At 46.2% G+C, this 13,001-nt stretch overlaps 1 protein-coding gene across 1 annotated transcript in view; it reads left to right on the top strand.

Annotated features, from left to right (window-relative positions):
• ZNF341 (zinc finger protein 341) overlaps nucleotides 1-13,001 on the top strand; it is a gene marked incomplete at its 5' end in the record, with an annotated part of 47,909 nt that overhangs the window by 21,401 nt on the left and 13,507 nt on the right. Inside the window, 5 exon segments of the mRNA XM_080831535.1 lie at nucleotides 236-431; nucleotides 1,449-1,539; nucleotides 2,751-2,944; nucleotides 4,928-5,118; nucleotides 8,634-8,842. Coding sequence (XP_080687661.1) covers nucleotides 236-431; nucleotides 1,449-1,539; nucleotides 2,751-2,944; nucleotides 4,928-5,118; nucleotides 8,634-8,842 — 881 coding nt within the window.

The following is a 13,001-nucleotide window of genomic DNA, read 5'->3' as shown; positions in this document are numbered from 1 at the left end:
TAAGTGACAGAGTCAGGATTTGAACCCAGACTGCCTGTCTCCAAAGCTGCTTCTAGCCTGCTGGCTCCTGGTTCTACAGGGTCTTGGGAGTGACTGGGCTGACTGAGCCAGATGGAGGGGTTAGGATTGCGATCGTGGCTGAGATTAGCCAAGACCACAGTGAGGGTCCCCCTGGCTAGTCTAGTTCTTTTCTATCCTTCCCAGGCCTCTCTCCCTCACTGTGCTGTCCTTCTAGGTGCCAAACCAGTGTGTGGAGGCTCCAGTATACCCCACCCCTCCAGTGTACAGCCCTGGCAAACAGGGATTCAAACCGAAAGGACCAAACCCGGCTGCCCCCATGACCAGCACCACAGGGGGCACGGTGTCCACCTTTGACTCCCCACCAACACTGAAGACCCGCCGGGCCAAAGGTGCCAGTGGACTCCCAGAAGGTGGGCCTGCCACCTGCCACGGGGCATCTTTCCTCTCTTTCTTCAGCCTTTTCCTGTCCATAAGGCTGCTTAGTTCTGATCTTCCCTCTTATGATGGTTAGGATGAAGTATGGTTGTGTGTAGTGGAAAGTCCAAAGTAAGAGTGACTTTAAAATGATTGAATTTTATTTTTCTCCTGTGTAAAACAAGGCCAGTGGCAGGCAGTTTGGAAATCATGTGCTTCTGTGGTCATGGGGTCCCTACATTTCTTCTGTTTTTCTGCTCTGCTTCCCCCAGGGCATAGCTTCTATTATCAGGGTGCCTCACCATCTAAGATGGCTGCTGGAGCTCCGGTCATCAGTTTCATATTCCAGGCAGTAAAAAGGATAAAAGGGGCATCTCCCAGCTTCCGGAAGTTCTGCATGATGCTTTTGCTTCCACCTCATTGATCACAACTTAGTCATATGACCCTATCTAGCTGCAAAGGAAGCTGGGAAATGTCTCTTTTAGCTGGGAGTATTGATGTTTCCATTATTTGGGGGTTTTAAGGGAAGAAGGGGGGCAGTGGATATCAGGCAAGCAGTGGTGTCTGTGACCCCTTCAGAGATTCTAGCGATGGGACAGGGGCAGGGTTAGAAAGTGGTGGTGGAGGGGGAGGGCACAGATATCAATCACTTGAGGTCTTGCAAGGTTAGCAAGTAGTCCACTGCAGCTGGATGGAGAGAATGATGAGGTTGGCAGGAAGCAGAGGTTGCATAGCCCTGTAGGCACAGTACCAAGTTTGGATTTTTATCCACAGGCCAAGGGGAGCCTTTCAGAGGTGATTCTGCTCTTCCAGGCAGAGCATCTCCTGGGCGTTCCTCCTCCAGGCATTGTGAGAGGCTCTGTGCTGCTTTCTCTGCCTGTCTGTGCATGTAGACCTCCCTGAGCTTTCTGGCCCCACGTCCAAGAGGTAGAGAGATAGGAGGCTGCTCTTTTTGCCCTCACTTATACCCCCAGCCTCACTGTTCCCCACCCATCCTCCACCTTGTTTTTCAGCTGCAGGGAAGCCCAAGCCTCAAAAACTCAAGTGCTCGTACTGTGATAAGTCATTCACCAAAAACTTCGACCTGCAACAGCACATCCGAAGGTACCCAAGCATGGTGGGGCAGGTGGCTCCTCGGCAGCCCTGGCTGGAGGACCATCCACAGTAGAAGCAAGGCTCCCTGCTCAGTCCCCTTGCCAGGGTGATGGCCAAGGCCCCACCCATCCTGTCACGGTTCTCAGACCTTCCGTCCAAGTCAGGTCGGTTTTCCCTCTTCTGTCTCAGGAGCAGTAGGAGGGATCTGTGAAAGTTGTGGGGCCTGCTCATTACGGTGAAGAAGGTCTGAGCCAGGTGGGGTGGGGGGAGAAAAATGTACTTGAACTGTGGGGTCTTTGCTGGGGCGAGGGGTGCCTCAATCGTGACTTCTGCAGAAAGGGCTGACCTGGGGGGTGCCGCACTCTGCAAAGATGACTGTGAGTAGAGCCCGGTGTGGGGCTTGAACTCACGACCCTGAGATCAAGACCTGAACAGGCCTGTACCTCTGAAACCATTAATACATTATATATTAATTAATTGAGTTTAAATTAAAAAAATTTTTAAAAATTAAGTTAAATTTTAAAAAAAAGACCTCACTGGACTACACTACCATTGCTCAATAGAACTTTCTGCAGTGATGGCAATGCCCAAATTGGCACTGTCTAGTAGGGTAGCCGCTGACCATATGCGGATGCTGAGCATTGAAATGAGGCCAGTATGACTAAGAAACTGAATTTTTAATTTAATTTAATTTTAATGAATTTAAATTTAAATAGTCCCATGTGGCTTGGGTCCACCTTATTGGACAATGCAGCTGTATAGATCGTAATAATACTGTTTTATAAATTCTTACATTTTTGGTTACTTTGTTTTTATGATCAGGGGTTTTCCATATGACAATAGGATGCTTAATTTTTAAATTATTTGAAGTTTTAAAAAAGTGGATTTATTTGAAGGAAAATATTAAATAATGGTACAAGTGCTATGCTGTATCCTCTCTGAGAGCGCTTAAACATTTATGAAATATTTTATCTCATCGAATGGGGAGGGCCCACAGAGAAGGTCAGCTCCGGGGCTGGTTGATTCAGCAACTCCGTAATGTTACCGAGGGCCCGGGGTCTTTCTGCCTCTGGTCTGGCGGGCTTGCCCTCATGGTGTCAGAATGATGGCCGATGGCATCTGCAGGCTCTGTCTGGGCCTTCTTGGCAGCTGTGAGCTCCTTTGCTGCGGTCACATCCCAGTTCCTACCCGAGGGTGCTGACGAGCTTTGTTTCCCACAGCCACACCGGTGAGAAGCCCTTTCAGTGCATTGCATGTGGCCGTGCCTTTGCCCAGAAATCTAATGTCAAGAAACACATGCAGACTCATAAGGTGTGGCCTCCAGGGCGGAGCGGTGGCACTGTCTCTCGCAACTCTGTGACTGTACAGGTCATGGCCCTCAACCCCAGCAGGCAGGAGGATGAGGAAAACACAGGTAGGTCAAAGAGGGGAATGCCATCATGCCCATACCTGTCCTCTGAAGCTTCATGGGTTCTATTTCCAGCTGTGTGACCTTGGGCAACCTCCTCGACTTCTGTGGGCTTCAGTCTACTTTATTTATAAAATGGGGCATAGCATGAAAGGAGGGATGACAAATGTACAGTAAGACTGGCCTTACTCTAATACTGTACCGCTAGAAGACAGCACTAATCTGTCACCTGGCCTTTTTGCTGTGCCTGGATCCTGCCTCAGAATCACTCTCAGTATATTGCTGCAGGTAGTCACTATCGGTTGACTTGAAATTGAAACCTATTTGACTTCCTTGGGCAGATGGTCTCCAAGACCCCTTACACTTTGTAGGATTCCCTTCCAAGCCATCACTTGTCCCTGAGCTAATGATCATGTCCCTGATCTGATACCGGTTTAATTCCTATTCTGTATGGGGCTTGAGGACTTACTAGGCCCTGAGCAGTGCTATTAACAAAAATATAATATGAGCAACATATGTAATTTAAAACCTTCTAGTAGCTACATAAAAACAATACTTTAAAAAAGTAAAATTAATTTTAATCATGTTTTATCTAACCTGATATCATCTTAGCATATAAGAAATTATCAATGAAACATTTTATATTCTTTTTTAATACTAAGTTTTCAAAATCCAGGGTTTATTTCTGTGTATAGCTTATCTAGATATGGACTGGCCACAGATTTTGAGTTCTCAGTCACCACATGTGGCTCGTGGCCTCTGTATTGGACAGTGTAGGGCCAGGGCCTAAGCCCTTCCTGTAGAGTCCCCCTGGGTGGGCATAGCCCACCACATACCAGCAAACAACAGGGGTGTTTTGCAGCACGAGTGGCATGTGGCCACTTTTATTTGAGTTTCCTATTGGAACTAGCCCTACAGTGTGTTTAGCCAGTCTCTGTGTGCCCTGTGCATTTTTTTTTTTTTTTTTTTGGAGCTCCTTGAGGAACAATCTGTTTCTTTTTTTTCTTTTCTTTTTTTTTTTTTTAAAGACTTTGTCCATTTATTTGTCAGAGAGAGAACAAGAGAGAGAGAGAGCAAGCGAGCACATATAAGCAGGGGGAGTGGCAGGCAGAGGGAGGAGCAGGCTCCCCTCCGAGCAAGGAGCTCCTGCAGGACTTGATCCCAGAACCCTGGGATCATGACCTGAACCGAAGGCACCCACCCAACTGACTGAGCCACCCAGGCTCCCATCTGTTTCTTTTCTTCTTCATCTTCTTCTTCCTTTTTTTTTTTTTTTTCAAAATTCTTACAGTGCCTGGCATCAGCATTTCAACCATATAGCAAACATTTATGGAGGCCTCTGTAGAAATGAATCAGAGGCCCCTGTCTTCAAAAAGTGAGGGAAGGGCAGGGCGCCTGGATGGCTCCATGGGTTAAAGCCTCTGCCTTCAGCTCAGGTCATGATCCCAGGGTCCTGGGATCGAGCCCCGAATCGGGTTCTCTGCTCAGCGGGGAGCCTGCTTCCTCCTCTCTCTCTCTGCCTGCTTCTCTGCCTACTTGTGATCTATGTCTGTCAAATAAATAAAATCTTAAAAACAAAACAAAACAAAACAAAAAGTGAGGGAAGGGCAGCTAAATAAATGATTGTAATTGGAACGGAGGGCTGGGGAGGTATGATGAATGCAGCCGGGAGTAGTGTTCCAGATTTTTAACAAACCTGGAGAGTGCTAGAGAAAGGCCAGTGAGCGGAGATTTGAGGCAGTAGCTGTTTACCAGTCAGGATGTAAGCATTCAGGAGGTGGACACCTGGAATGGTGGCATCTGTGCACAAAGCTGAATGTGAGTGTAGGGCCTTGAGTACAGTGTCCGACACCAGGAACATGGTAGATGGCAGGGTCGACCCAGCAGCACACGGCGGGTGCTCTGTGAACCCTTCCTGAACGTCATGGCCTTCTGTCCTGACCCTTCCTCTGCCAGTCTCAATGACTTCTTCCCTTGTTTTCTCAACAGGGTTGGGCCAGTCCCTGTCGGGTGCCCCACAGCCCCAGGCCTTGCCTGCTGCAGGTGAGGACGAAGGGGACAAACTGGAGGCCAAGCAGGTTGTCCTCATTGACAGCTCCTACCTGTGCCAGTTCTGCCCCAGCAAGTTCAGCACCTACTTCCAGCTCAAGTCCCACATGACCCAGCATAAGAATGAGCAGGTAAGCAGGTGGTGGGCAGCGGGAGGCCACAACCACCGGAGACTCGAGACTCAGCCTGTGCCAGGGTCTTGAACAGTGCCTAGAAAGGGACAGGACTGGGCCCCCATTGCAGTGAGCTACCATCTAACCACCCGTGATAGGCCAGGCTTCCCCTCTCTGGGTGGGGCCACTATGGTGCTAGGCCAAGGGAGGAAACCCAGCTCTTATACGTCATACAAAATAGAATCCAGACATGTGGAAAATTCTCAATACTCCAAGGAAATCTAATGTCTAAACACCTACTATGGGGATTTAGGACCACAGTCTTTTTGTTTTTTTATTTTTTTAATCGAGATACAATTTGCATCTCACAAAATTCACCCTTTTTAAAGCGTACACTTCAGGAGCGCCTCAGTGGCTCAGTCAGTTAAGCATCGGACTCTTGATTTGGCTCATTTTGGCTTTCAGGTCATGGTCTCCGGGTAGTAAGATAGAGTCCTATGTCTGGCTCCACGTTGGGCTTGGAGCCTGCTTAGGTTTCTTTCTCTCCCTCTCTCTAAAGTAATAAGTAAATAAATAAAGAGAATATTTTTTAAAAATTTCAGAAAAATCTAAAGAATGTATAGGTTGAAGAATGCATTTGTTGGATGCTGGACACCCTGCTGAATCCTTACATTCAAAATTGTATTTAATCTTCATAACAACCTTAGCGATAGGCATTTTCAGTTCATCCCAATGCAGAAACTGAGGCCCCGAGGGGCGAAGTGACCTATCCAGAGTGACCACCAGTAACTGACTGGGTCGGGGCTCAGAGCCAAACCCCATGTCATTAACCACCTTGCAATATATGCTCCCCAGAATGCAGCACAAAGTCCAGCATATTTTGTAGTTTCTAGGTTTTTTTTGCCTTATAATTGGGATCTGTATATACATATAATTTTGAATTGTTTTTTTTTTTTCTGATAGCTTTTAAAAAAAAAAAACAACTTTCTCTTTTGGAAGAACTGTAGGTTCGCAGGAAGTTACAAAGATAGTAGGGAGCGGTCCCTTATACGCTTCAGTCAGTTTCCCTCTATGGTTACAGCGTGTGTAACTACAGCTTGAGAGCTACACCAGGAAACTGACATGGGTATAAAGCTATGTGTAGTTCTTTGCCATTTTACCTGTTACAGGTAAAATCTGCAGTCACAGTACAGAACTATTCCATCACCACAAAGATCTTCCTCATTCTACCTGTCGTTATTATACCTGCTCTCCTCTTTTCCAACATTCTCAGCCTCTGGAAACTACTAATCAGGTCTCTGTTTTTATAAGTTTGTCATTTTGAGAATGTTGTATAAGTGTAATCATCCACATGGGACCTCTTGAGATTGGGTTTTTTTAATAAGCATAAATTCTCTTGGGATTTGTGCTTTCTATTTATTTTTATTTTTTTTTAGAGATTTTATTTATTTATTTGACAGAGAGAGAGAGATCACAAGTAGGCAGAGAGGCAGGCAGAGAGAGGTGGGGAAGCAGGCTGCCCGCTCAGCAGAGAGCCAGATGTGGGGCTCGATCCCAGGATCCTGACATCACGACCTGAGCCGAAGGCAGAGGCTCAACCCATGGAACCATCCAGGCGCCCCTGTGCTTTCTATTTTTTAACCTAATTTTTTATTCTGAGAATTTTCTCATGTCACTGTTTTTAAAAAAACATCATTTTTAACAACTACATTTTAAGAAATCCTGTTTTAACATGTAGGATATGAACTATGTTTTGCTATTTAAGCAAAATCATGGTGAGCATCACTATAATCAAATCTTCATCCAAATCTCCCAACTTGCCCCTTATCCTAGATTCCCAGCAGGGGATTAATGGTGTTAAATTGGGATACCCTTGGGGAAAACTTTGAAAACAAAGAAAACTTTGACTCAGATTGCTTAAACAATTAAGAGGCTTGTCATTGCAACCCAAGGGTATTGAAAACCCAAGATTGCACAGCTCCAGGCCTGAGACAGTCATTTGACTCAACCCAACATCAAGGACCCAGTGTTCTTCCTCCTCTTACCTCTGCCACCTGAGGATATGACCTGGTTCTGTACTGATGGCTTACCTGTGGTCCTGGGATGGTAGTCACTCTAGGCAGTGGTCTAGACATAGCAAAAATGGGCTGTCTTCTCTGTGTCTCTTCTTTCCTAGAAGCCCTCTGTAGATTTCTCATTAATCAGAGCCAGTGGGTGTGCTCTATCACTTAGGAATTCATTATTACTCTGCAAATAATAGACAACTAGCTTACTAGTTAGGTTTTATTTCCCTTATGTCACAAGAAGTCCCTAAGTAAGCAGCGTTGGGCTTGAATAGCAGATCAGTTATGTCATTGTAGACTCAGGCTACTTCTGGTTTGTGGCCCTGCCTCCTTAGCATGTGACTTCCATCCTCAAGGTTGCATAATGGTTGCTGTATCTCCAGGTGTCACATCTGTATTCCAGTCAGGACAAATGAGAAAAGCAGAGGGATTTCTCCTAGGAAGCTTTTGCTTTTTGTGTTCTGGAAGTAATGCCTGCCCTAAAGACTGCTGCCTATTTATCACTGGCAAGAAAGGAGCCCGATGGCTGACAGTAGATACAAGGGATCCAGGGAGACCAAGTGTTTTAATGGGGCTTGTTGGCACCCTGAACAAACCAGGGTTCACTTTGTTAGGAAGAAGCAGCAAGTGGAATTGTATAGGTAATCAGGAGTATGCTTGTCAAAGTATAATTTTCAAAATTTAAAAACCTAATTCTCATAAAAATAACATAGTGACCATGAGCCAGAATTTTACATAACTCATTAATAAGGAAACTAGAAGGATGACAAAGCCAGTTCAAAAGAGGATCTAGAATACTGGTATTCATACATACGTATAGTTAGGTCAGTGAAAGAAAGGAACATTCAAATAAGATGGTTAAGGTAGATCCAAATCTGGTTAATGTCCTACAGGGCAATAAAACCCATGACCTTTGGGGATATCTCTGCTACCTGACAAAAATCATTTATATTGGCGCTGTTTTCTGCAAGTTAATATTTAACTCTAGAGTCAGGCTCCTAATCCATAGTAAATAGTCAAAACAAGGCACAGCCCCCAGAGAGTGGGATGACCCCGGGCAGGCTTGGTAGATAGTGCTTCTCAGGGCAAGATCCCCAGAGCTGTGGCTTTGGCACCCGTCACCTGGGCACTCGTTAGGAAGGCCTGTCTTCAGGCCCTCCATACCTGCTGACTCAGATGGTCCGGGAGCGGTGCCCGGCAACCTGTCACTGCAGTGGTCGCTCAAGTCAGAGAGCCACTACTCTAGTACAGCACTGGAAGGACACGATGTCATCTTTTCACTGCATTTCCCGGCTTGGGGTAATTTTCCTGAAGATACCAGGTCACACACAGCACCTGAGGGAAAGGTCCTGGGGCCTTGTGACTGGCTGAGAAGAGAGGACTCTCTCATCAAGATTAAACAGAGCTCCAGGAGTAGGGGCGCAGGGGAACCGTCTGCCTCCTGTCACCTGGTCTGTGTCTTCCCTCAAGGTGTACAAGTGTGTGGTCAAAAGCTGTGCACAGACGTTCCCAAAGCTCGACACCTTTCTGGAGCATATCAAGAGCCACCAGGAGGAGCTGAGCTATCGCTGCCACCTCTGTGGCAAGGACTTCCCCTCGCTCTATGATCTGGGCGTGCACCAGTACTCCCACAGCCTCTTGCCGCAGCATAGCCCTAAGAAGGACAGCGCAGTCTACAAGTATGTGACCTTCCCCCGCCCACACCGCCTCTCCCCACAGGGACCCCAGGGCTTGGCCGCCTAGCTCCTTCTGACTGCTGAGGACCTGGGGAGAAGATGCTGGCCCTCCTTATATCATTCTTCAGTTTGGTAGACATTTATTGTAAAAAAATAATGTGAAGAAAGGGGAAAGCAATATTTTTTCATTCATAGTGGAAAGCAGGTATTTTTTCCCAAACCGGAACTAGTATGAAAATATGATTTTGTCTGATCTTCAAAATTTAGGTTACAGTCAAAATGGTACACAGATTCTTAGAACGGAAACAGAATGAACAAGCACATACTGGAGAGCAAAAATGATAAAAATAAGATTCACTTGTTTTATAATCTATAAAATTCAGTTTAAAGTTGAAGCCAGAGGCTGATTCTTAGAATGAGCAAGGAATGAACCAGGTGTAGATTTTATTGGGGGTAATTTTTTCTGAGAATCCTTTATATCACTTTAGTCTTCCATGGTAGTCATAGAGAGCATCCCTCTGGCAAATGAAGAAAGGCTCCCTCAGTTTTGTCACAAGCTTTTAATGCTTGAGTCTTCAAAGCATTCTCATTGAGCTTTTAGTCCCGTGACCGTCCTCTTGAGTTTCTCTTATTTGGTGGTTTTCTGGTCCCTCTTCCAGATCCTCCTTATGGGTTATCTGCAGGTGCCCAATATCACTTTCTTTCTTTCTTTCTTTTTTTAAAAGATTTTATTTATTTACTTGACAGACAGAGATCACAAGTAGGCAGAGAGACAGAGATCACAAGTAGGCAGAGAGATCACAAGTAGGCAGAGAGACAGACAGAGATCACAAGTAGGCAGAGAGATCACAAGTAGGCAGAGGAGGAAGCAGGCTCCCCACCGGGCAGAGAGCCCGATGCGGGGCTCGATCCCAGGACCCTGGGATCATGACCTAGGCTGAAGGCAGAGGCTTTAACCCACTGAGCCACCCAGGCGCCCCCCAATATCACTTTCATAACTGTGAGATCACACCCACATTTTTGCCCTGCAGCCATTTTGCCGTGTGTTCAACCAATGCCACAAAGCCTAGCTCATAATGCATGGGAATTGGTATTAGTGATAAACAAGGAGCGGTATTTGTCAGGGGCCTTCTCCCAGTTCTTAGTGAATATTTTCGTGTTGGAATGGTTTTGATTTTCTGTACAAACTTGTGCGGGTAGGGATTTATCCAGTAACCTCTGTTAATGAGGCGTAACTCCTGGGTGTCACTCTGGCCTTCAGAGATAAGTAACAACAGATCCTGAGCTTAGAACGCATGGGCTCCTTTGGGAGAGAACACCTACAAATATTGTGATAAAATGCTAATATATACATAGATATAAGGTATACAAGAAGCACAGTGGGACCTAGGGCCGGGAAGGTGTCCCTGAAGCAGTGCTGTCTGAACTGGGTTTTGAGGGATGAGTAAGAGTTGGCCAAGTAGGTAGGGTAGAATGTATTCCTAGCAGAAGGAACAGCAAGTGTAGAGATATGAAATGAAATAGCAAGTGGTTTAGAATGATCATTGTGTATAACGGAAGTGGGAGAGCATGTTTATTTTTTTTTAAAGATTTTTAAAATTATTTATTTATTTGACAGACAGAGAACACAGCGAAAGAGGGAATACAAGCAGGGGAGTGGGAGAGGGAGAAGCAGGCTTCCCGCCTAGCAGGGAGCAATATGGGGCTCGATGCCAGGATGCTGGGATCATGACCTGAGCGGAAGGCAGAAGCTTAACCCACTGAGCCACCCAGGTGCTCCGGAGAGCATGTTTAGATGTGGCCTAAAGGGGAAGGTAGGGCCAGGGTGAGGGTAAGAAGGGCCTGTAGAAATCACAAAAGCTTTGAGAAATTGACAGGGGCCTGGGACTTAAATGGGTGTAGGGCAGCTTGCCCTGGAGGAGACTGGGAAGTGGGGCCAGAGAGGCAGGAAACCCAGGCATAGCTTTGGCCAGTCAAGGGACAGAGATTTCCGATTAGTGATGGATAATTCCCACTTGAACTCAGGGCACATTTTCTTTTGCCTGATTGATTTGTGGATTATCTGCGAGTTCCTGTGAGCGTGTGGCTTTCTGGAGTGAGATGGCAAGTAAAAAGAAGGGACCACCTACTATGTGTCAAGCTCTGACTTGGGGACGTTGATCCCTGCAATCCTGGGAGGGAGGCAGTGGTATTAGTCAGCTCCAGCTACAACAAAATGCCACAGACACAGGATCTATTTTTATAAGGGCACTTTGTGGGGCTTCTGTTGGCTCAGTGGGTTAAAGCCTCTGCCTTCGGCTCAGGTCGTGGTCCCAGGGTCCTGGGATCCAGCCCCACATTGGGCTCTCTGCTCAGCAGGAAGCCTGCTTCCCCCCGCCTTCTCTGCCTGCCTCTCTGCCTACTTGTGATCTCTTTCTGTCAAATGAATAAATAAAATCTTAAAAAAAAAAAAGATTTTATAAGGGCACTTTGTCATCATCAGGACCCCACCCTCCTGATCTCATCAAAACCCAAACACCACACATACCCACACACACCCACACCCACTCACCAAAAGTCCCATCCGTAAATCTGTAAATACCATTACGTTGAGGGCCAAGGCTTCAACACATGAATTTTGGAGGGACACAGTTTAGTCCATGACCGTGGCGTTCTCCCCCTTTGGAAGATGAGGACACTGAGGCTCAGAAGAAGTGACCTGCTTGTCAGAATAACAGTGTCAGCACAGAGCTGAGATTCGAATTCTTGTCTGGAACCTTGGAAGCCTCCCAGCTCTGGTCTTGGAATTTGTAGGCTGAGTGAGGGTTGAGCCCAATGCCCTGTGTCTACAGTCAGTCTCTTCTCCTAGGTTCTTGTGTAAGGGTTACAGTGCCAGGAACCCTTGGTAGCCATCGGCTCTCCTGGCCCAAAGGTAAGGCCAGAGGAGGCAGGCCACCATCTGGATGACCCAAGGGTGGAATGGTGTTTTGGGTAATGATAAGGAGCCACCTGCCTGTGCTCAAATCCCAGCTTGACTACAAGCCCTGGAGATGACCTTGGCAAGGTATTTGGCCACTCTGAGCCTCAGTGTCCATATCTTTGAAATGGGGATAACTATAGGGCCTATTTACGAGGATCAAGTAAGACAACTGTGAGGCTCTTAGACGTGATACGTGGAACATCACAGGGGCTCAATAAATGTGATTGCTGGAAGTTATTGTATGTACAGTTTAGATAGGCTTGGCTGCATACAATACAGGCTCCAAATAATAGTGGCATAAATGAGGGAGAATTTATTTCTGTCTCTCAATAATGTTTGAGCAGGTGTAGTGGCTTCATCCTGTTTCCAGGTGTCCAGGCCCCATTGGTCCATCTGCTCTGCCACCTTAGGACCACATTGCCTTGGTCTATCTGTGCTGCTTCCCCAAGCCCCAAACCCTTCAAGTGAATTTTATGCATGCCACTCTATATATGCTGTATATTTACTTTTTCCTTTTAAAAATAAGATTTATTGATTTTTTTTCCTAATTACAAAAGTTACCTATGTTCAATGCAGAGAAAAAAATATTTTGTAAAGATTTTATTTATTTGATAGAGTGAGTGAGAGAGAGCACAAGGGTTGGGGGGTGAAGAGGGAGAGGGAGGAACAGATTCCCAGCTGAGCAGGGAGCCCAACATGGGGCTCCATCCCAGGACCCTGGGATCATGCCTTGAGCTGAAGGCAGACGCTTAACTGACTGAGCCACCCAAGTGCCCCGAGAAAAAAATATTTTTTTAAATCGCACAAAAACCAAAACCCTGCCAAGCAAAAATAATCCCTATTATCCTCTTGGTACATGTTATTTGGTCTGTGTCTGTAATGAGCATGTTTGTAGATACAACCAACCACAGGCAACATTGGAGTCAGGTCATCCCAGACACAGTTACAGACTTCAGTGAAAATTCATTATGCCTTTTTCATGTTCTACAACTTCCAGCAAACTGACTGAAACTTAATGGGTTCAGTCTGTACATGGGCTGTGCCATATCACTTACAGCTATAACATGGATATCTTCGCATCTCAGCACAAACAGACCTGCCCCAGCCTTTTCAGTGGCTGCTTATCATTCCATTGTACGTTCCAAATTTATGTAACTGGTTCGTGATTGCAGGATAGTCGGGTTATTCCCAGTTTTTCATTAT

The sequence above is a fragment of the Martes martes genome (genome assembly GCF_963455335.1).
Source record: "Martes martes genome assembly, contig: scaffold_134, whole genome shotgun sequence".
Classification (NCBI taxonomy): Eukaryota; Metazoa; Chordata; class Mammalia; order Carnivora; family Mustelidae; genus Martes; species Martes martes.
This window is presented reverse-complemented; position numbering and strand designations above follow the sequence as displayed.